Below are 24,536 nucleotides of genomic sequence, written 5' to 3' on the forward strand. Positions count from 1 at the left end.
AACAGCACAGATATCTGTCTTTACTGCATTCTCCATCTAGCCGCCCCCCCCCCCTACTTCTTTATTTCCAGTATTCCCTTCCTCTAGCTCTGCCCTCCTCTCCCTATAGCGGTCTCCTCCTCGTCATGGTCTGCTCCTCTAGCTCTGCCCTCCTCTCCCTGTAGTGGTCTCCTCCTCTAGCTCTGCCCTCTTCTCCCTGTAGCAGTCTGCTCCTCTAGCTCTGCCCTCCTCTCCCTGTAGCGGTCTCCTCCTCTAGCTCTGTACTTTTCTCCCTGTAGCAGTCTCCTCCTCTAGCTCTCCACTCCTCTCCCTGTAGCAGTCTCTATCTCTCCAGCATTCTCCACCTCTAACTCTGCCCTTCTCTCACTGTATCGGTCTCGTCCTCCAGCTCTGCCCTCCTCTCCCTGTAGCAGTCTCCTCCTTTAGCTCTGCCCTCCCCTCTCTGTAGCAGTCTGCTCCTCTAGCTCTGCCCTCCTCTCCCTATAGCGGTCTCCTCCTCGTCATGGTCTGCTCCTCTAGCTCTGCCCTCCTCTCCCTGTAGTGGTCTCCTCCTCTAGCTCTGCCCTCTTCTCCCTGTAGCGGTCTCCTCCTTTAGCTCTGCCCTCCTCTCTCTGTAGCAGTCTGCTCCTCTAGCTCTGCCCTCCTCTCCCTGTAGTGGTCTCCTCCTCTAGCTCTGCCCTCTTCTCCCTGTAGCAGTCTGCTCCTCTAGCTCTGCCCTCCTCTCCCTGTAGCGGTCTCCTCCTCTAGCTCTGCCCTCTTCTCCCTGTAGCAGTCTGCTCCTCTAGCTCTGCCCTCCTCTCCCTGTAGCGGTCTCCTCCTCTAGCTCTGTACTTTTCTCCCTGTAGCGGTCTCCTCCTCTAGCTCTCCACTCCTCTCCCTGTAGCAGTCTCTATCTCTCCAGCATTCTCCACCTCTAACTCTGCCCTTCTCTCACTGTATCGGTCTCGTCCTCCAGCTCTGCCCTCCTCTCCCTGTAGCAGTCTCCTCCTTTAGCTCTGCCCTCCCCTCTCTGTAGCAGTCTGCTCCTCTAGCTCTGCCCTCCTCTCCCTATAGCGGTCTCCTCCTCGTCATGGTCTGCTCCTCTAGCTCTGCCCTCCTCTCCCTGTAGTGGTCTCCTCCTCTAGCTCTGCCCTCTTCTCCCTGTAGCGGTCTCCTCCTTTAGCTCTGCCCTCCTCTCTCTGTAGCAGTCTGCTCCTCTAGCTCTGCCCTCCTCTCCCTGTAGCGGTCTCCTCCTCTAGCTCTGTGCTTTTCTCCCTGTAGCGGTCTCCTCCTCTAGCTCTCCACTCCTCTCCCTGTAGCAGTCTCCTCCTTTAGCTCTGCCCTCTTCTCTCTGTAGCAGTCTGCTCCTCTAGCTCTGCCCTCCTCTCCCTGTAGCGGTCTCCTCCTCTAGCTCTGTGCTTTTCTCCCTGTAGCGGTCTCCTCCTCTAGCTCTCCACTCCTCTCCCTGTAGCAGTCTCTATCTCTCCAGCATTCTCCTCCTCTAACTCTGCCCTTCTCTCACTGTATCGGTCTCGTCCTCCAGCTCTGCCCTCCTCTCCCTGTAGCGGTCTCCGCTCTAGCTCTGCCTTCCTCTAGCTCTACGCTCCTCTCCGTGTATCAGTCTCCTCCTCTAGCTCTGCCCTTCTCTCCCTGTAGTCGTCTCCTCCTCTAGCTCTGCCCACCTTTCCCCCTCCCTCTTGCGTTTTCCTCCTCTAGCTCTGCCCTCCTCTCCCTGTAGGGGTCTCCTCCTCTAGCTCTGCCCTCCTCTCTTGCGTTTTCCTGCTCTATCTCTGCGATTCTCCCTCCCTCTAGCAGTCTCCTCCTCTTCTATCTAGCACTTGCTCTCTATTCATCTTGCACCCTTTCTTTTGTTTTCTCTCCCTTTACGCTTCTGTTTCTCTACCTCTCTGTATATCTATCTCTCCAGCATTCTCCCTCTCTAGCTCTTTCCCTCTCTGTAGCTCTCTCCTCCTCTACTTCTTCCCCTTCACTTCTGTCCCTCTTTATAGCTCTCTCTTCCTCCCCCTAGCGCCTCCCCAGCTCTGTCCCTCTTTATAGCCGTCTCCTCCTCTAGCTCCCCCCAGCTCTGCCCCTCTCAATAGCTCACCCCCAGCTCTGTCCCTCTTTATAGCTCTCTCCTCCTCTAGCTCACCCCCAGCTCTGTCCCTCTTTATAGCTCTCTCCTCCTCTAGCTCACCCCCAGCTCTGTCCCTCTTTATAGCTCTCTCCTCCTCTAGCTCACCCCCAGCTCTGTCCCTCTTTATAGCTCTCTCCTCTAGTTCTCTCCCCCCCAGCTCTGTCCCTCTCTAAAGCGCTCTCCCTCTAGCGCTTTATCTCATTCTACCTCTATCCATCCACCCCTTGCAATGAATTACCCAGTCAGTTGCCCCCAAACACATCAGATCATCAACCCTCTGTGTTTTGCCTAACTCCAAGCTGCATGTGCTAATGTAGCTTCCCCAATTCACAGTAGTCAGTCTGCCCTTGCATCACTCATTTATGCCCCCAAGTAGCAGGATTGTCTAGGATTAGAAAAACATGGCTGCTTTCTTCTTAAAACAGCGCCACACCAGACTGAAAGGTGGTGTTTGGTAATGCAGCTCAACCACAGTCAGTTTGGTGAAGCAGACCTGCAATACCAGGCACCACCTATAAACAGGTGTAGCGCCGTTACAGGAAGAAAACAGCCATGATTTTCTAATCCTGGACAACCCCTATAATTTTATAACTTCTACCAGTCAAAGATGCTCAAAATAAAATTGGTGAATATTCTTAATTTTCAGGCAATGATCGGCCCACGTGGAGACATCTGGAGTCCATTTTGACTGATCTCCAGAGGGGCAGCTAGGTTACCCATCACCTGGGAGTAGAGAATCAGCCTGCTGCCCTAGCTCTTGACACCCCCATCCCCTATACATGTTCTTAACAGGCCCCCCCCATTAGTGCATAGAGTATAATGGGTCACAAGGACAGGGAGGCTCACCATCCGCTTCCACGAGCTGGCTCTTCCAGCAAAACTCGCACTATGTACAGGAGACATGAGAGGAGCTTCAGGGAGAAATTGAAGAGACGGATTCTGAGGCCTGCAGAAGAGAGAAAGTGCATGTTGTATTGATGAGGAGTCTTGGAGAACATCTGAAGACGCTCTGGACTGGTAAACCTGCCCGAGAAGAAGGGGATTTGTCCCTCTACCTTACCTTTTTTAAAAGGGTCATCCAGGGTTAGGAAAACATGGCCGCTTTCTGGCTGGTATGGCAGCTCACTTCCAACTGAAGTGAATGTGGCTGAGCTGCAATACCGTATACCACCTTCGGACAGGTGTGGCGCTGTTTTAAGAAGAAAGCAGCCATGTATTTTTTTTTTCATCCTGCACAATTCTGCAATTTTAGACTTTTGGAAGAGTTCAGCACCATGGAGAGCGATAGCCGGCAGGAACACAACTGTAATATACTGGCATAGCGAAGTTAATGCGATTACTATTGGGGGTGGATCTATCCTCCTTCCTAATGGGCGAACCTGCAAAGGGGGTTACCCTCGCCAGCGGTACTGCAGTACCTGGGGGTCCACGTCCATAGCTGCTCGGCCTTATATTGGCTGGTGCCTTGTGCAGTCTACAAAAAGTGCCTATGTAGTAACGCCATACAGTATAGTGCCCAAGTGGCAGTGCCCTACAGTACACTGGTTAGATAACACTTCCGTAATGATGCCTAAATAACAATTCTATACTGTGCCTCCACCAGTCACGGACAAAAATCATAGAAGCAGGAATGTAAATACCGCCATACAGCGCACAAACAATACCAACATATAGCAATCAAATAACAGCCTTACACATACAGGGAGTGCAGAATTATTAGGCAAGTTGTATTTTTGAGGATTAATTTTATTATTGAACAACAACCATGTTCTCAATGAACCCAAAAAACTCATTAATATCAAAGCTGAATATTTTTGGAAGTAGTTTTTAGTTTGTTTTTAGTTTTAGCTATTTTAGGGGGATATCTGTGTGTGCAAGGGACTATTACTGTGCATAATTATTAGGCAATTTAACAAAAAACAAATATATACCCATTTCAATTATTTATTTTTACCAGTGAAACCAATATAACATCTCAACATTCACAAATATACATTTCAGACATTCAAAAACAAAACAAAAACAAATCAGTGACCAATATAGCCACCTTTCTTTGCAAGGACACTCAGAAGCCGCCATCCATGGATTCTGTCAGTGTTTTGATCTGTTCACCATCAACATTGCGTGCAGCAGCAACCACAGCCTCCCAGACACTGTTCAGAGAGGTGGACTGTTTTACCTCCTTGTAAATCTCACATTTGATGATGGACCACAGGTTCTCAATGAGGTTCAGATCAGGTGAACAAGGAGGCCATGTCATTAGATTTTCTTCTTTTATACCCTTTCTTGCCAGCCACGCTGTGGAGTACTTGGACGCGTGTGATGGAGCATTGTCCTGCATGAAAATCATGTTTTTCTTACCTTGCAGACTTCTTCCTGTACCACTGCTTGAAGAAGGTGTCTTCCAGAAACTGGCAGTAGGACTGGGAGTTGAGCTTGACTCCATCCTCAACCCAAAAAGGCCCCACAAGCCCATCTTTGATGATACCAGCCCAAACCAGTACTCCACCTCCACCTTGCTGGCGTCTGAGTCGGACTGGAGCTCTCTGCCCTTTACCAATCCAGCCACGGGCCATCCATCTGGCCCATCAAGACTCACTCTCATTTCATCAGTCCATAAAACCTTAGAAAAATCAGTCTTGAGATATTTCTTGGCCCAGTCTTGACGTTTCAGCTTGTGTGTCTTGTTCAGTGGTGGTCGTCTTTCAGCCTTTCTTACCTTGGCCATGTCTCTGAGTATTGCACACCTTGTGCTTTTGGGCACTCCAGTGAAGTTGCAGCTCTGAAATATGGCCAAACTGGTGGCAAGTGGCATCTTGGCAGCTGCACGCTTGACTTTTCTCAGTTCATGGGCAGTTATTTTGCGCCTTGGTTTTTCCACACGCTTCTTGCGACCCTGTTGACTATTTTGAATGAAACGCTTGATTGCTCGATGATCACGCTTCAGAAGCTTTGCAATTTTAAGAGTGCTGCATCCCTCTGCAAGATATCTCACTATTTGTGACTTTTCTGAGCCTGTCAAGTCCTTCTTTTGACCCATTTTGCCAAAGGAAAGGAAGTTGCCTAATAATTATGCACACCTGATATAGGGTGTTGATGTCATTAGACCACACCCCTTCTCATTACAGAGATGCACATCACCTAATATGCTTAATTGGTAGTAGGCTTTCGAGCCTATACAGCTTGGAGTAAGACAACATGCATAAAGAGGATGATGTGGTCAAAATACTCATTTGCCTAATAATTCTGCACTCCCTGTAGATAATCTAATGGCAGCGCTAACATTTGGGATGGTCACAGGTCTCAGCTGCCCGGCCAGTTGTGGTGCCCCCTTTACCTGTTCAGTACACATCCTGGAGTTGGCTATGGGTTGGTTGCTCTAGACCTTGGACTGTAAATCTGCTTTATTAACCCTTTCCCTACTGCCGAACAACTATATATATTAATGGTAGAGACTTTAAACATGGCAGCCACTCCAGCACCGATTGCAGACATTTAACCCCTCAGATGCTGTAGTCAAATCTGACAACGTAATCTGAGAGGTGAAAACCGAGGACCGCACGCTCCAGTGGCTGGATCGGTTCTCCCATGCGGCAATCGGGAGAGTCGTGGTTGTCAGCGAAAGCCCTGGTCTCACTGAACAAAGTAGTTGCAGGTGACAGATCTCCATAAGAACATAGCAATAGAGCACTTAATTGCTTTACCAATTCAATGAAATCTATAGCAGAAGCAACTTAAAGGCTATCTATGTACACCCCAAAAAAAGAATGATGATTGCATTTTACTCATTTTCGGCTAAAAATCTTTTTTTCAATTGGTCTTTATTAAAAATATTGAGCCGTTCTGTCACAAAGGGTTAACTGTTTTTCTAGCTGTGCGATTGGTACTTTCACTTTGTAGCGGTCATCTAATAACCCTCATCTGTGATTTACTCAGAGGCCATAAACACTAATATAAGATAAGAATTTAGTTATAATAAAGTCAGAGAACAGAGATGAGGAGCCCGTCAAATTACCGTAGCTGGATGACTGAAAAGAGAAAAAATTCGGATTCCCTCTACTAGAGCATCTCAGCTCTGTACAGAAAAAAGGGCTCCATATTCGTTATAAAGACTAATTTAACAAAATATTACAATGCAATAATAAAAAAAGTTGCCCCCAAAAGGTGTACACAGCCTTTAATTATTCCTTCCTATAGTCACCTAGGAGGGTGACCTAAAAAGGGTAAAAAAAATAAATAAAAAAAATAAAAATAATAAAATATATATATATATATCTAAAAAAATCATGGACAGCACTATGTCCAAAAACGCCCGTACTATTAAAATATAAATCCCATATGGCAAACGGCGCAACTGAAAGAAAAGTTAAAATGGCTGAATAGTCGCACACCCCAAAATGGTATCAAACACTACAGATCATCCCTCAAAAAATAAGCTACGTGAGGTAGCTCCTTAGGTGTAACTATAAAAAAGGTTATGGGGGTCAGAAAATGGCAATATAAAGAAAGAAAGAAAAAAAATTTTTTCCCCAGTATTAAAACACAAAAAGAACTATATACATGTGGTATTGCTGTAATTGTAAAGACCCAGAGAATCAAGGGCACAGGTCATTATTACTGCGCAGGAAACGCCATAAGAACAAAACCGATAAAACGTGGCTGAATTGCGTTTTTTTTTTTTTTCCAATTCCACCACATTTAGATTTTTTTCCCCAGTTTTGTATGCCCAAATAAATGGTGCCATTTTGGTCTTATACATCTACCTGAATGGAAAAATAAAAAAAAGTTATGGCCCTGGGATGGCTGGGAGTGAAAAAGGATAGCGCAAAAATGGAAAAATCGCCCGAGAAGGAAGCGGTTACTCAGTTACACATATCCCAGCATAACAAAGCAGATTAATTCAGGACCCACGTGGGCACCCAGCTTTCCCAGAAGCGGAATGGTCTGTAATGAAGTCAAATCCCAAGGCAGGAGGAGACAAAGGTCTGCATCCATCTAGGAACCACAATGCCCACCTAGCGTCGCTCTGACCCAGCAGGCTGCCTCTTGCCGAGGGAAGACGGCAAAGTTGTCAGGAGAGGTGTAAGTAGGTCATCGTGTGCGGTTTTTTTGTCTTTCACCCCCTTGTGAAGATTTTAATCTTGCAACCTCGCAGAAAACAAGAGTGAGGACAATAAAAGCACTTTCCGCAGCTGTCTGTGCCTTATTAGAGCCATTCAGAGCGCCGGGTAATTCGCTGTTGGGAGACGTTATTACCTTGAATTGAAGGTTAGAAAAGACGCTGGTTGAATAGCGACATTGCCGTCATAGGAAATGTGTTATGTGGGATTGATTTACTCCATAGAGGGGAGCAGACATTAACCTGTTCTGTAATCTTCATGGAGAAGTCACAGCTTTAGGCTACATGCACACAACCGTATGCCATCCGTTTTTTTTTTTGTTTTTTTTGCGGATCCATTGTAACAATGCATACAACAGACAAGAATAGGACATGTTCTATTTTTTTTGCAGGGCTACGGAACGGACATACTGATGCGGACAGCACACTGTGTGCTGTCCGCATTTTTTGCTGACCCATTAAAATGAATGGAAAAAAAAAAAAAAACACGGAACGGACACAGAAACAAAATACGTTCGTGTGCATGTAGACTTACAAGGAAATACATAAAACATGTATGAAAATCAAAAATGTGAAACTAAAATGAATTTTCTTTTAGATTATTATTATTTTTTTAATCTACTTTAGGAATTAGTTGAATATATTCATAAGCATTCCAATGTTAGAGAAGGCAAAATTACTATAAAATGTATCCATCTATCCACACGCTATATACTGTATATTATAATAAATTCTAAAAAATATAATATTATTAGAATATATATATATATATATATATATATATATATATATATATATATATATATACACACACACACACACATATACACATACACACACACACACACACCACAAATAGACCATCCAGTAATAAACTGCATTTCCAAAGTGATCGAGGTGCTCATATAAACATGTATGCTCTCATCCAGAGTTTGGCTGTATGTAATCAATGGTAATGAAATTACACTTTTTTTTTTGCTCAAATGAAGGGAAAATAAAATTATTAATATCATGGAAACAACTTCAATTGTAAGAAAATCGCAGGAAATAAAATACTAAATAATGGTATAATAATCCGAATAGTTTGAATCCGACCAAGGACAACATCTGCCTGGAGTTTGTAGGTTCTCCCCGTGTTTGCGTGGGTTTCCTCCGGGTTCTCCGGTTTCCTCCCACACTCCAAACACATACTGATAGGGACCTTAGATTGTGAGCCCCATTGGGGACAGTGTGATGCTAACATAGTAGCGCTATATAAGTGCAGAAAATAGATAAAAATACTACTGCTAATAAAATATTACCATCTTTCTTTCTCTTATTTCATACACAGCCATTATAATTAATATACCAGTATAATACTATAATGTTTATAGCAGCTTATGGTGTGGGCTCTCATTTTATGTAAACCTCCACAGCGAGGGCCAAGTACGCCCGTACATCATACTAGTTACTGGACAAATGTGGATGTTGCTGCATTAAGTCTTTGCCACCAGTAGATGGCAGTAGAGCACTATACGTCCATCCCATACACCAGGCACTAAACCACAACGGGAATCCTGGTGCAGCTCCTTAACCCATTCTAGGCCGTGACATTATGTGTGAAAATATAGCGGCAGGAATAAACCCTCAAATTACTACAAATAAATATTGAAAATAAAATTATATAGAGATTATAGATACATAATAGAGATGGATAAATAATAGATTAGGAGATAGATATGAGATTACATTACACATTACATTAAAGGGGTTCTTCAGGATTTTCACACAGACGGCCTATCCTCAGGATAGATCATCAATATAAGATCAGCAGTTGTCCGACTCCCGGCTCTGTAGCTGATCAGTCTAGGAAGCCGCAGAGCTCACTGCTGGTCTCATACTGATGACCTATCTTGAGGATAAGCCATCAATAGGAAAATCCTGGACATCACCTTTAAATAATATTAGCTTGAGGGTCAGAAAAGCCCTTTACGAGAGGTTGTCAGCTTCCCCGTCCTCCAATCACATCCCAACCAGAGCATGTAAGGTTCTTATAGCTCGCGGTGTAAATGATGTGGTGGGAATTTCTAGCTTCTCTGCTCCTAACATCCCAATACTAATAAGAAACCAAGAAAACTCACTTGATCTTTGGTTCTTGATGAAGAAGAGCTTGAGTCTTTCCTTGAAGGTGTTTTCATTGACATAAAATTCGACTTGTACTCTGTAAGAGAGAAGAAGACATGAGATGAGGAGGCTATGAGAACACAAGGTGCCCAGCAGGTTATATGGAAAGAAATCCCGCCATCGCTCCATTCACTCAAACAACCAGGGGGCATAGACAGATCTCAGAGGGCCCCGTAGCAAAATAGTCAGGATCCCTTTCCTCCAGGAGATTTCCAATAAGTTTACCATTTGGAGGAATGGTTTGATAAAAAAAAGAAAAGAAAAAAAAATCTTACCCTAATTTCATGTTGGATAAAAAAGGATCTTAATGTATTTATACCAGACAATTAGTATATACCCCCCCCCCCCTTAGTACATAGGAATTTATACAGTCACCATTGAACTCAATGACAGCAGGAAAAATCCCTATGCACTGAGCTCCCCCCAGTGGCGACTCCAGGAATATGTTGTGGATTAAAGGGAACCTGTCACCCAAAAATCGCCTATTAAGCTGTTTACAGTACCTTATAGTGCTGTATAGTCGTTTCCTGATGCACTTTTTGTTAGTTTTGCAGCATGTATGCTCAGTCAGAAATCGATGTTATATTCAGCTGCTGCCCCGTGCTTCAAGTCAGGCTTGAAGTCACGGGGGCAGCGGCCTCGGCGTCTTACATGGCCCTCTCCCCGCCCCCTGCCTCTGTGACTGACAGCCGAAATCCGATTCCGGGACCGCGCTCAACGGCCGCATGCGCAGTAAAGGGCGGCAGGAGCGCGGTCCCGGCTGCCGCGCGTACTACGCGCCGTCTTACTTTCGCCGCACTGCGCATGCGCCCGACATCCTGTATCAAACGTGCCCGCGCCCAGATGCCGGGCGCGGGCGCGTTTGATACAGGATGTCGGGCGCATGCGCAGTGCGGCGAAAGTAAGACGGCGCGTAGTACGCGCGGCAGCCGGGACCGCGCTCCTGCCGCCCTTTACTGCGCATGCGGCCGTTGAGCGCGGTCCCGGAATCGGATTTCGGCTGTCAGTCACAGAGGCAGGGGGCGGGGAGAGGGCCATGTAAGACGCCGAGGCCGCTGCCCCCGTGACTTCAAGCCTGACTTGAAGCACGGGGCAGCAGCTGAATATAACATCGATTTCTGACTGAGCATACATGCTGCAAAACTAACAAAAAGTGCATCAGGAAACGACTATACAGCACTATAAGGTACTGTAAACAGCTTAATAGGCGATTTTTGGGTGACAGGTTCCCTTTAATGTCAGGAAGCAGGAGAGGGAGTTCAGCACCGGACCCCATCCAGGGCGGATTTCCTTAAAGGAAAATTTCCTGGTGGGCCGATGTACAGGGGGCCACATGAGCTCTCCTCACAGTCGGTCAGTGGAAGTTTTTGGGGATGTATTTTGTGATGGACTGTGGTATTTGGCTCTGTTGGGGCGGTATAATGTGCCACAATATGGTATTATTGGCCCGGCCTTCCATCAATTTGGACCTGACTACAAAACGGGGCCACTTTTAGTATTTTTTTCAGGGCCACTTTAAGTTCCCAGTCCGCCCCCGCCGATAGCAGTCATGTGGTCTGCTTCTATGGTAAGTACACCACTGCAAACAACCATACCATCCACTCACCGATCCATCCAATTAACCAACCATTATTGTATCCATGCGGCTGCAGACCCATCAGTCACTCCCTCCAATCGACTGTATTTGTGGGGTGACTTGTGGTCGGTCATAGATTATCCAAATTAACAAAACTTTGCATAAGTGGTCAAAATCAAAGTAACAAAAAAAACATACCAAACATACAAAAAACTGCCAAAATATAACCATAGATTTCCAAAATCATCAAAAGGGAGAGGAGGAAAGTAGAAGCGGGGTGGGGTGTGCTCCCTCTAAATAGCCTATCCTTACCCACGATCCCACCCCTGGGAAATTAAAGAGGCCATACCTTAACCCACTACTCCCTAACAAAACATAGGCCACGGCCTCTTGGGTTACAAAATAGGCAAATCCTCCATCCTAGGCCCAATAGCCATGTATCTACACATCACGTCACCACTGAGGCCAGTCACTAGCAGCAGCAGCGCATAAGACCTGGTCCGTGCAGGAGTTGACAGACGGCGACCAGAAGTCTAGTGAAGCCTGCCTGGGAGCCACGGAACAGGAGAGGAGCAGCAGAGAGCAGGCAAGTATAGATCTGATCACAGTTACCGGGCGGAAATGGAAAAAAAAAAAAAGCCTGGACAGCCCCTTTAAGGCTCACTGTCACAAATGAGGTAAAGGAGTAAACACCACACCGACAACCAGGGGGGAAAGGAAAAGCCATTAGGCCTCAACGCTAGGGAAGGGAAAGGGTCACAACCTAAAAAGCCCTACTCCTGGCCCTGACTCCTAACCGCTTGAAGGTAGAAATGCCCATACACAGGAACCTGGAAGCCCTGGAGACCCTGAGGAGCCCTAAAGATATTGGCAGGGCTGAGACAAACCGTTCCTTCCAAAATGAAGGAACAAGTGTCTCCCTGAGGCCTAGTAACCACAACTAAGGGGAAAAGACAAAATACAAACAAGCGAGACACTTAGCTTCTGTTGTAGAAGGATGAGCAGGAACTCAGGGAGAACCACACTCCAGCTCTTTCCAAAACCAAATGAAGCAATCTACAGCATAGTCAGAAGGGTGGAGTCAGCCTATAAAGGATAGAAGTGATGACCACTGAGCAACAGCTGAGACAAGGGAAGTGGTCATTAACCCTATAAACACTGAATCAAGAGAAATCAAGGAGGCTGTTAGATTCCTCCACGCTCAGCCAGTCTCCTTGATCTCCTGACATCAGTCATCTGAGGGACCGTGACACACTTACACTGCATACATTATACAGAGACCATTTCATACCCGCTGGGTCCACGTCCAGTAGAGGGACCTGCTTTTATTATGTCTGTTTTCCTGTTTATTATCCCGTATGACTTTTTATAGACGCTTCTGATGCTTCGCTCCATTTCAGATGATAACATAATAAAATAGGCTGAACTATAACAATATGGTGGAGGCATCATTCATACGGGATAAGTGAAGGAAATAGAGAGCAGTCACCCTTTACCATGAGACGTCTTACAGAAAGGAGAAACCCAGCCCTTCTTACACTCATGGGTCCTCAGCAAGTGATCTTCTGCCTCAAAAGACCCCCATACCCCTCCCAAACTATGTCTACTGCCCTGATTTCTTAATGTAAATTAATAAAATGAATTCTGTGTTTCTCTGACCTGACAAATTATATAATTCAGGCTGCAAGCGGCCACCACTAGGGGGCACTAACTGCATGTGTATTAATGGGAGCTGTATAGGACTGAATGCAGTCAACACCCTCTAGTGGTGGCTGCAGGTAGTTACTATGACCGTGTCAGGCAAGCAGTAAGGGTTCGACTACACAGCGATATTGGTTGTGAGACAAGTATCAGATGGTAGCAGGGCAAACACAGAAATTAAGCAGGTCACAGAGAGACTCAGATGTTCGCCGTGACTGCGACCTCCGAAAAGCAAAAAGCCCTAAAAGCAACTAAGGCTACTTTCACTCTAGCATTTTTGCTGGATCCGGCAGAGTTCAGCAAAAACGCTTCAGTTACTGAAAATTCAACCATTTGCATCCATTATGAACGGATCCGATTTTATTATCTTTAACATACCCAAGACGGATCCGTCATGAACTCCATTGAAAGTCAATGGGGGACGGATCCGTTTTCCATTTAGTGAGGCCGGAATGGGGCTTTAGGCTGAGGGGAGGCCGACCTGTTTAGTTTTGGGCGAAGGGCTGGCCAGATAGGGGTTAATGGTCAGTTGGGGGGGGGGGGGTCAGCCAGGGGTGGGGTTTATATTTTATATGGGGGAGAAGGAGGGGGCTCGGGCGCCATTTTACATAGTGTAGATCACAAGCTGCAGGCTTACCATACAGAAGTAGGATGCAGGCAGTGGAGGATGTGTTACGGCAACTTCGGGCGGCAGCAGAGGCCCGGGGACCGGAATGGTTAAAGGAGCGGGTGGCAGGCCTGCTGCAGGGGGAGGCGGCGGGTACAGCGAGCCCGCAGCCATGTGCAAGACGGCCGTGGCTGGTACGTCCACCGATGCGCCTCTGCCCAGAGGAGACCCCCAGGGATCGGCACTGGGTAAGGAGCCCCTCCGGGGATCCTTCACAAAGGGGGGACAGCAGGCAGGCTTCTTTAAAGGTCCTCCCGGCGTGGGAGGAATCCATCCGTTCAGTGGGACCCAGTTCAGGGTGGGGCGGCCAGTCCCCCATCCTCAGCAGCAAGAAGCGCGGGCACGGGAGCAGAATCTGGGGTCATTTATTTTGCTAGTTAACTTTCCAGGGGGTGGCGGGTATCAAAAGGAACTAGTTGGGGATCTTGGGCAATTGCTATGTAGCCTGGTGGGTTTGGGTTCTGGGGTAGGGGCGACGAGTGCATCTCCGCTACATGCTTGGCGTTTTGGCACAGGGGTCAGTGGGGCGGCAGGGTGTTCGGCATCTAGGGCTGGGGGTTTAGTATCGGTACAGACTCAGGCTGGCGGGGAGGACGACAGGCCCAGGGTGGACGATGCGGCAAAAGGGGAGGCGTACGTTTGCTCTGAAGGCCCGTTAGGTGCGCATTTGAAGCAAGAGGTACGTGAGAGTATTTGGAAAGAGGAGTATGTTGATATTTTTCCTCTTCTCCCCTTAGAGCCTTTTAATTTAGATAGGAATATAAAGGATAAGGGGAAAAAAGGAGGGGGAAAAGGGCCGGTATCGTTTGATCCCGCGCACTTTTTCAAACTGGCTGCAGGCATTCGCCATTTTAGCGGGTGTGATTGGGGAAGAGACGCCCGAATATTGTTCGGCTCTTTTCTGCTATTTAGATGCGATGGGGGAGGATTACAGAGTTTATGGGGGTTCAGGTTGGCTCCGTTATGATGAGCAATTTAGACAAAGGAAGGCGGTGGCACCGTAAGGACATTGGGTTATGGTTGAGAGTAACGGCACCAGTGAGGCCTGGCCAGTCCTTTCGGGGGGGAACCAGAAGGGTCAGGTCAGTCTTGCAGCGGCATCTGTCAAGGGTTTGTGCTTCCTTTTTAATGAAGGCAGCTGCAAGTTCGGGGCAAAATGCAAATTTAAGCAAGAGTGCTGGTCATGTGAGGGAAATCATGGGGCCAATCGATGGTTCAAGGGTAGCAGACAAAAGGGGGTTGAGACTGCTGTAAAAGGGTCTGACTCCAGTGCGGGTGGAAAGGATGGTGCAGTATCTAAATAGATATCCTAATCAAGAAGCGGCCGAGTTACTAAAAAGAGGATTCACGTGGGGTTTTAGTATTCAGTCGACCCCGTTGCCAGTAGTTGGTGTCCGAAAAAAAAAATTGTGCTCGCCGTTAGAGCACCCGGAGGTGGTGTCCGAAAAATTGGCTAAGGGAGTTTCATTGGGTCGGATGGATGGTTCTTTTTTGGAACCACCATTGGGTAATTTACGGGTTTCACCATTGGGGGTGGTTCCGAAGAAAGAGACCAATACGTTTCAGCTCATTCACCATTTATCTTTTCCAAAAGGGGCATCGGTCAATGATGGCATAGATCCTGATCTTTGCTCAGTTGTCTATACTTCATTTGATGCAGCTGTGGCTTGGGTTAGAAAATTGGGACCGGGGACCTTATTGGCAAAAACGGACATCGAGGCGGCTTTTTGTCTGTTACCAGTTAACCCAGATAGTTTACATTTGTTAGGTTGTTTTTGTGATAGTTTTTTTTTGTAGACCGGCGTTTGCCGATTTGTAGACCGGCGTTTGCCGTGCGCATATTTTGAAGTGTTTAGTTCCTTTCTGGAATGGGTAGTGGCGGACGTGGCTTGCTGTTCGTCCATCCATTACTTGGATGATTTTCTCTGTTTAGGTCCGGCAGATTCACGTTCATTGTTGTTGTTGACGACGTTGCAGCCAATTTTTGCGTCGCTTGGGGTGCCATTAGGGAAAGGAAAGACAGTGGGTCCTATGATGGAATTTAGTTTTTGGGGGAATAGTTATAAATACAGTTAAAATGGAATGCAGGCTTCCGGGTGACAAGGTGCGGGAAGCGGTAGACAAAGCGGTGGAGTCACCTAAAATTTGCTTGCGGGACTTGCAATCTCTTTTGAGGAAGTAGAATTTCCCATGTCGGATTATTCCGTTGGGTCATAGTTTTTGTCGGAGGTTGGCGACCGCTACGGCGGGTGTGGTTGCTCCCCATCATTTTATTAGGTAAGGGTAGGAATTGAAGGGTGATCTGATCTAGCAGTTTGGGCAGGGTTTTGAAGGCATTTTAATGGCAAAGCATTGGTTTTGGGTAGGGATGAGCGAATCATCCGAAGTCGAAGTTGCATAAAACTTTGTTCTAATACTGTACGGAGCAGGAGCTTTGTACAGTATTAGAATGTATTGGCTCAGATGAGCCAAAATTATTGCTTGCGCAATAACTTCATAAATTAATTTGTACTGTAAAAAAACACTTCCCGAACTCCAAGGTACCACATGGAACCGAACCAGAGTTCGGCAGCTGGACCCAGAAGCAGATACAGAAGGGTTGGGGTGTCCGGAGTCCCTGTGGGAGCTCTTGCAGGTACAGTAGAGGGCCTTTTGCGGGAATCATTGAGTGCGGGTACATGGACGGCTTACGGTAAGGCATGGCGTAATTGGGAACGGTGGTGTGAAGAATTGGAGGTGCGTGTGGATGAGGGGGAAGTGCCGTTGTTGCTATTTTTGGGTCATGCAAGGGAAAAAGGTTGATCGGTAGCGCAGCTTATGGCGGAATTGGCTTTCGGTATTAAGTTACAGGGTTTTTACAGATGTTACGAAAACCTTTTTGGTGTGGCAAGTTTTGAGAGGTTGGAGAAGGGGGAGGCGAGCGGAGGATAGAAGGAGACCAGTTTGATTTGCCTTCTTGTTACAGATTGGTTTGCAGGTGGGTTTAGTGTGTCGGTCATGGAGTGAGGTGCGGTTGTTTAGGTTAGCGTTTTCTTTGGCCTTTTTCGGGGCGCTTCGCTTGGGTGAGTTAGCGTGCAAAAGTGTACAGTGCGTGGGTGGTTTGTATGGGGAGGATGTGGACCTTTATCAGGACAGGGTTGTTGTACGGATTCGGGTATCTAAAACAGATAGGGAGGGGAAAGGGTGCAGTATTTGTTTGTTTGCTGTGCCGGGGTGCTTGTTATATCCGGTTAGGTGTTCACAAGAATACAGGGTTGGAACAAGTTTTGTTTGCGGCTCTCCTCCTAGACATGAAGATGGGTCATTCTTGTCACGCTTCCAGTTTGTTGTGGTTTTTAGGAAGGGTTTACGAGGTTTTGGAATGGACAAGGGTGATTTTACAGGTCATTCATTCAGGATCGGTGCTACAACGGAGGCAGCTAGGTTAGGGACGAGTGACTATGTAATTAAAAAAATTGGTAGGTGGGAATCAGTCCGTTTCAGGTCCTATGTTAGGTTAGGGGGGTGGTAATGGTACTGTGGCGTTTTTTTGTTTAAACATGGCCCTATTTTTTGTTTGTTGTTTTTCAGGGGATTCTGCATTGATTTGGATTCTCGGGCACTCGTTCATAGTTTGGCGGGCTCTGAGGGCGTATCCGCGGCCACACGGGCGCCAACTGGGGTTTGAGAGGGGCGTCGCGTTTGTGGGCTTTATTCTCGGCTATGATATATTGCCTCGTAGGAAGTAGCGGGAGGCTCGGTCAGTGGAGTGCCTTAATAAGGCGAGGATTACGTTGAATAGGGCCATTGGGAAGTTCATGGCCAGGAATGGGGCTGTGGGGGCCAGGCATTCCGAACTGGAGTCAGGTATTGGCGGTTTTTGGAGGTCTGACGGGGTGCGGTGCACCTCAATGCAGTAGGTATCGATTTGTGGTCCCTGGGTCTGCAGGGTGGGAATGAGAGGGCTTTACGGTTGTGGTGGAACGTGCAAGCTTGAGGGAAGTTAGGGTTTCAAGTTGCGCGTTGTTGGCGGTGGGAGGTCCTCAAAGCTGGTGGTATGGGATCGTACTGGAGAACGGGAGGTCCTCAACGGAGGGGCTGGACGCTCATAGTTGGCCACTTGGTTGGTTCGGAGAGGCGTCCATCAGTTGGTATCTTCGAGCTGGTGTTCTACGGCTGGAGGCAAGATGGAATTGCCATGTTGGTTTTTATAGATCTTAAGCTTTGGGGCTTCTAGGACCTCCCTTGTCAGGGTTAAATTGTTAGGTTATGCATTTATTTTATTAATAAAAACGGCTGCTGTGGCCGATTAATCCGACTTTGGTCTCTGCGTATTTTTACTTGAGTTAAGTATGAACATCGGGGGGTTAATGGGGCTATTGAGGCCCTGAGAAATTAACCAGTAACTTAAACATGTCAGATTGCGTCAGAGAAAACGGATCCCATTGACTGGCATTGTGGGTCATGACGGATTCGTCTTGCTCCGCATCTCAGCATGCTGCGGTTTGTTCTCTGGTATGAGAACAGAACGGAATGCATTTTAGAGCGTTCCGTTCTGTTCAGTTACGTTTTTTCCCTATTGACAATGAATGGGGACAAAACGGAAGCGTTTTTTTCAAGTATTGAGACCCTATGACGGATCTCAGTACCGTAAAATATTAACGCTAGTGTGAAAGTAGCCTAAGACAGGTTCTCCATCAGCATGGGGTCTATAGTGGTGTGCCTCGTATGGCTGATGAATAGGAAGTGGGGCCCATTATGATTTTTGCTACGGGGCCAGATATCTCGTGGCACAGCATTATAGCCATATTATAACTCCTGTAAAAGGCGCTCCGGAGAGCAGCGGTTTTCTAGGAATATAGCATTGTGTATGGGGAGTAACTACACAGACGTGATGCGGGGTGACAGGACACGTCAGGAGTCATTTGTGACTCTGGGAATAATGCAGCGGCAGCTCTGGGAAGAACGGCCTCAGCAATTCTCAGACTGAGCTCGTCTTGGGTAAGGAAAATCTACAGAATCCATAGAAATCTTCTCGGATTTCTATGATCACCTCGGAAACCAGCAGCCATCTATAGTCATATTACCCAACCCCGTGCCGCCTCAATACATTCTGACCAGAGGGGTGCCATTGAAATCAATGGTATTTCTGTAAGGGTGTTGTCATGTTGGGAGATCACGGTTGTAGAGCTCTTCTGGGGATTAGACTTCTGACCTGTCTTACCTATAAAAGCAGACAGAACTCTATTTTTCTGATACAGAGAACCAAATCCCCTGCGATATGATAAAATTCTTGCTGCCTGCAGCCACCACTAGGGGGAGCTTACTGAGTACGGATTATACATAGAACTGACTAATAAATCTGTATGAAGAAAGCTCCCTCTAGTGGTGGCTGAAGAATTTTATGATTTGTGTCTATGCAGAGGATTTGGAGCTCTGTGTCAGAAAAATAGGGCTCTAATCCTAAAACCATTAAAGGGGTTGTCTCATTATAGACAATGGGGGCATATCACTAGACTAGACCCGCACCTATATCGAGAACAGAGCCCTGCAAGGTGGTGGCTGGAGGACTCCAATCCAGCCACCATTAAGCCGTCTCCCCATAGAAGTGAATGAAAGCGTACCGTGCATGACCGGCCACCGCTCCCATTCACTTCTATAGGCTAGACGCAAATAGGCGAGCCCCATAGAAAATTAAATGAGGGCAGCTGCGCATGCGCAGTGCGCCCTCCTTTACTTTTGGGGCTCCGTTCTCGATATAAGTGCGGGTCCCAGCGGTGGGACCCGCACCTTTAAGTCAAAGGGGGCATATCCTAGCGATATGCTTCCATTGTCTGTCATGGAACAACCCCTTTACCTTAAAGGGGTATGCCGGTTATAGAAAGTTATCACCTATTCACAGACTAGGGGATAACTATTAGATCACACGAATAGGGACCCTGTGATGCCCCTTGAAATAAATGGGGTGTGCGGTTGGGCATGCGCACAGCTGCTCTATTCACTTCGATGGGAGTTCTGGGGATAGAGGAGTGCTGTACTCTGCCAGTCGGGGTCCTAGAGGTAGGACCCCCTGCGGTAGGGTCACCACCGAACTAATAGTTATCCTCTATACTGTGGATAGGGGTAAGTTAACATAACCGGAATACTCCTTTAAAACAAACACCAAATCATAAGGTGAAGGTGGAGTTATATTTATGGTTGTGAGGTTGGAGGGCTCTTCTTCTGGGAATTAGGTAATGGACTCCTGACCTGTCCTACATACAAAGCAGACAGAACTCCAAAACACCTGCATAGACTTATTGTACCACTCTTGTTGCCGGCAGCCACCACTAGGGGGAGCTTACTGCATACTGATTATACATAGACCTTAATAATGAATCTGTATGCAGTAAGCTCCCTCTAGTGGTGGCTGCAACCTGACTGAATTTTATTATTTATGTCAATGCAGAGGATTTGGAGAAAATGTATGAGAAAAAGTGAGCTTTGACCCTGTAAAGAGGACATAAAATAATAAATCACAAAAAAATACAGTATATATATATATCTCCACTCATTCTGCAGCATCCTCATCTAGTGGAGCTTTTCCCTGCAGATTGACATGCAGCAAATACTAAAAATATAGTAGTGGCCCCTTCACATGGACAACCCTAGTGAACGGGCCCTGCAAACAACGCATCAACCTTGGCTTCCTCACTTTGGAGAGGACAATGGTGGGAGATTTTACGGGAGACCCTTCACACCGTCATATAGACTTACATATTCCCCATCGTCAAGCAGAGCGCTTGCAGAAACGGCAATAGAAATCCCAAAAAATAAAAAATAAATAATAAATCCTGCAGCTGGAGGATGGTCTCTGGGACTGTGTTCGCATTCACCGACGACAGCTGTATACCGGGCAGCCAGTCACGTGGCATTCTGCAGCTCGTCATCTGACAGCGAATGCACGCCCTGCAACCCTGTGTTGTTTTTAGGTCTTGCACCCCTTGACGATCCCTTTCTTAATATCTTTACAATGGTCGGAGCAACATTTTTACCTGATACAAAGCACCAAAGCCCCAGCCAAGAGTTAAAGGGAACGCGTCGACAGTTTAATGCTACCTACAGGCAGAATGAATTCCGGACAGGGTCTCTTATTACAGAGAGCTATGGCCCACACTCATGAACATAAGTAGATCTCTCCCTACTTAAGGGGGTCATCCTATGCATAACCAGTCCTGCACCTCACAGGGATCCAGAGATCTCCCCTATTCATTGCTCCGGGAGGCAGGGAGGGGGGTGCCCTTGCTGCTGCAGCTACTGGCAGTTAAAGGATAGAACAGAGCAGTGAGCGGGACAGAGAAATGAGAAAACTCCATAATAAGGCCGTCAGCTCCCCCTAGTGGCGGCTGCAGGCAGCCAGTTTTTTGTTTTTTTCCCCCCATTTAGCTCTGTCTCTGCTATTCTATATTGCAGCCCTCACAAGGGTCCTGTAAGCTGAGATATGGGATGCTGTTTGCAGGCTCCTTCCACTGTAAAGCATCTGTAGAAAGGACACAGATGGCAGTGATGGTCACTGGTGAGTTTCTGGGATAACGCTGCATTTATAGGAGGGTGCTGCTTGCTGCCTTTTGCTTGGAGCTGCACTTAAAGGCAAAGTATTGATTCTGTCCAATTATCTATTCCGGTAAAAAGGCAGCATGGAAGATCCATTAGAAGTATTTTGGCAGGGGCGCAGCTTTCTCATCTAGTCCTAAGAAGCGGCAAAGTATTTTGAGCGCTGTAGTGAGTCCCACAGCCTCCATTATTTAGAGGACTGATCATAATCCCAGCTTATATAACTCAATAATATACATTTTTCTAAACAAGGAATCACCTAGTGCAGGATTAGAAAAACATGGCTGATTCTTTGACACAGCGCCACCCCTGTCTATGGATAGTGGCTGGTACTACAGCTTAGCTCCATTGAAGCGAATGAGGCTGAGTTGCAATAACCTATACAACCTTTGGACAGATGTAAGAAATAGTCATGTTTTACCCCAACTACTACCCCTTTAAGGGGCATCTGTCAGCAGTTTTGTTTCTATGACACTGGCTGACCTGTTACATGTGCGTTTGGCAGCTGAAGGCATCTGTGTTGGTCCCATGTTCATATGTGTCCGCACTGATGAGAAAAATTATGTTTTATTATATGCAAATTAGCCTCTAGGAGCAACGGGGGCGTTACCATTACACCTAGAGGCTCTGCTCTTTCTGCAACTGCCGCCGCCCCCTCTGCACTTTGATTGACAGGACCAGGCAGTGTAAATGTGATCACACCTGCCTGGCCCTGTCTATCAAAATGGAGAAGATGCGGCAGTTGCAGAGAGAGCAGAGCCTCTAGGTGTAATGGTGACGCCCCCGTTGCTCCTAGAGGGTAATTTGCATATAATAAAACATAATTTTTCTCATCAGTGCGGACACATATGAATATGGGACCAACACAGATGTCTTCAGCTGCCAAGCGCACATATAACAGGCCAGTGTCCTAGGTACAAAACTGCTGACAGATGCCCTTGAAGCTCCCCTGATGGTGCTGATTGAGCAGCGAGGTCCTTCCCGTGCACCGCGACCATAATCACCATATAAAAAGGCAGATGAAGTTTGTGGCATTCGGCTTTGATCCTCCGGGGGGACAGAGAAAAATGTTTCCTGCAACTACAATACAAACCGATCAATGCATAGTGTCACCAGTGAGATAACACATGGCGGCGTCCTATCAATCAGAAGGGAGATAAATGCGCCATTTTCTTCAGAGGGCTGGCTGACGTGTCACGCAATCCTCCCGGCAGAAAACGGTTATTGATGTATCCAAAGAATGGACAGACATAGCAAACCACTTCCTAAAAATGGTGGCCAGGACTTGGCAGAAGGGGGTGTGCGTTTTAGGGCTCATGCACACGAACATATTTTTTGTCCATATGTGGAACCATTCACTTCAATGGGGCCGCAAAAAAACGGAAATTACTCTGTGTGCATTCTGTGTCCATATGGCCGTTGCACAAAAAAAGTCCTATTATTGTCCGTATTACGGACAACATAGGACTGTTCTATTAGGGGCCGTATTGAACGGGAAGCATAAATTGGTCGCATCTTATTCTGGCAGTGTTTTTACTAAGACATTAGTCTTTAGTAAATGACTCACTATGATAGTGTTATGGAGGAAGAGACTACGGCCGACAGTGTTATGGAGGAAGAGACTACGGCCGACAGTGTTATGGAGGAAGAGACTACGGCCGACAGTGTTATGGAGGAAGAGACTACGGCCGACAGTGTTATGGAGGAAGAGACTACGGCCGACAGTGTTATGGAGGAAGAGACTACGGCCGACAGTGTTATGGAGGAAGAGACTACGGCCGACAGTGTTATGGAGGAAGAGACTACGGCCGACAGTGTTATGGAGGAAGAGACTACGGCCGACAGTGTTATGGAGGAAGAGACTACGGCCGACAGTGTTATGGAGGAAGAGACTACGGCCGACAGTGTTATGGAGGAAGAGACTACGGCCGACAGTGTTATGGAGGAAGAGACTACGGCCGACAGTGTTATGGAGGAAGAGACTACGGCCGACAGTGTTATGGAGGAAGAGACTACGGCCGACAGTGTTATGGAGGAAGAGACTACGGCCGACAGTGTTATGGAGGAAGAGACTACGGCCGACAGTGTTATGGAGGAAGAGACTACGGCCGACAGTGTTATGGAGGAAGAGACTACGGCCGACAGTGTTATGGAGGAAGAGACTACGGCCGACAGTGTTATGGAGGAAGAGACTACGGCCGACAGTGTTATGGAGGAAGAGACTACGGCCGACAGTGTTATGGAGGATGAGACTACGGCCGACAGTGTTATGGAGGAAGAGACTACGGCCGACAGTGCTACGGAGGAAGAGACTACGGCCGACAGTGCTACGGAGGAAGAGACTACGGCCGACAGTGCTACGGAGGAAGAGACTACGGCCGACAGTGCTACGGAGGAAGAGACTACGGCCGACAGTGCTACGGAGGAAGAGACTACGGCCGACAGTGCTACGGAGGAAGAGACTACGGCCGACAGTGCTACGGAGGAAGAGACTACGGCCGACAGTGTTATAGGGACCTGACTGCCAGTACTATGAAGGAGAACACCTATGGCTAGCAATGTGATGGGAGACCTGACTCTGGGTGGCAATGTTATGGGGGAACCTCTTCTGGCCGGACAGTGCATGTGTGCACCTGCGTCTATGGCCTGCCTGTCCTCTGATAAAGTGACCATGGCTGCCCACTGACTCCTTCTGGAATGGGCAGATTTCTTCCGCTGCTTGCTGACTGCCTGCATAAATTGATCCATTTGAAGTTTATTTGTAAATTGCCCGATATAATTAATTAGTCATCGTTTTCCCCGGGGAGGTCTCTGAAGAACGCGTCGGGGACTGTGACCCGTCAGGTATATAGTAATTTCCTATGCTGGAAGCGGTAAATTAAAAGGCGATTAAGACTTGGCTGCATTACAGATAACGGCTGCCGAGAAACGAGAGCACACAGTATAACGAGGGGGACGCATAGGAGAGCGGACGCCGCTCCTCAGCCGCCCACGACACGGATGCCAAAAGCCGACAGAAATCAAATTACTACTTTTGACCACGACCCTGGATATTTATTTAGTGCAGCCCCTTTAATTCTCCATTCCGCCGTGTCTTGGTCTGTGGATGGGTAGGCAGCAAAGAAGGTGCTCTAAGGTGCATCTATAATGTAGAGGAAAAGATTTTCTGCTTGCAGTCATTGAATGGAAACTTTCCTAGGTTACCTTTAGAGGATGCAAATTTGTCCAGGTATCAGACCTCTATATCGTAACACAACGTTTGCATCGCCAGGGGAGATTTCCACCCTCTAAAAATGTCAACAATGAAGGTTACTATTCAATGACAGCAAGCAGGAATCGTGAAGCAGCATGAGAATTGTGCACACAAGGTATAATGTAAAATCGCTCTTCCCCTCCTTTACTTGCCCCCTCCATTCAGTTTTATAATCCTGTCCTCAATTATAACAAATTCTGCCTGATGGTAATGAGTTATAATGACAAAGGAGCCCAGGAAATACCGTAATTACCGCAATTCTAAGTAACCCGGCCTGATGTCTCGGGGACGTCACATGCTCATGTACTTTCATACGTGCATGTATCGGCAGAAATAGGAGTCACAGAACGATTTCCTCTACAATCTGAG

At 47.1% G+C, this 24,536-nt stretch overlaps 1 protein-coding gene across 3 annotated transcripts in view; it reads right to left on the reverse strand.

Moving 5' to 3' along the window:
- Positions 1-24,536, reverse strand: part of KCNT1 (potassium sodium-activated channel subfamily T member 1) — a 192,007-nt gene that overhangs the window by 65,811 nt on the left and 101,660 nt on the right. For all 3 annotated transcript variants that reach the window (XM_044268511.1, XM_044268510.1, XM_044268509.1), the window contains exons 2-3: positions 9,356-9,435; positions 2,963-3,062 (exon numbers count right to left, since the gene is read on the reverse strand). In XM_044268511.1, coding sequence (XP_044124446.1) covers positions 2,963-3,062; positions 9,356-9,435 — 180 coding nt within the window. The remainder of the gene's footprint in view (positions 1-2,962; positions 3,063-9,355; positions 9,436-24,536) is intronic.

The sequence above is a fragment of the Bufo gargarizans genome, chromosome 9 (assembly GCF_014858855.1).
Source record: "Bufo gargarizans isolate SCDJY-AF-19 chromosome 9, ASM1485885v1, whole genome shotgun sequence".
Classification (NCBI taxonomy): Eukaryota; Metazoa; Chordata; class Amphibia; order Anura; family Bufonidae; genus Bufo; species Bufo gargarizans.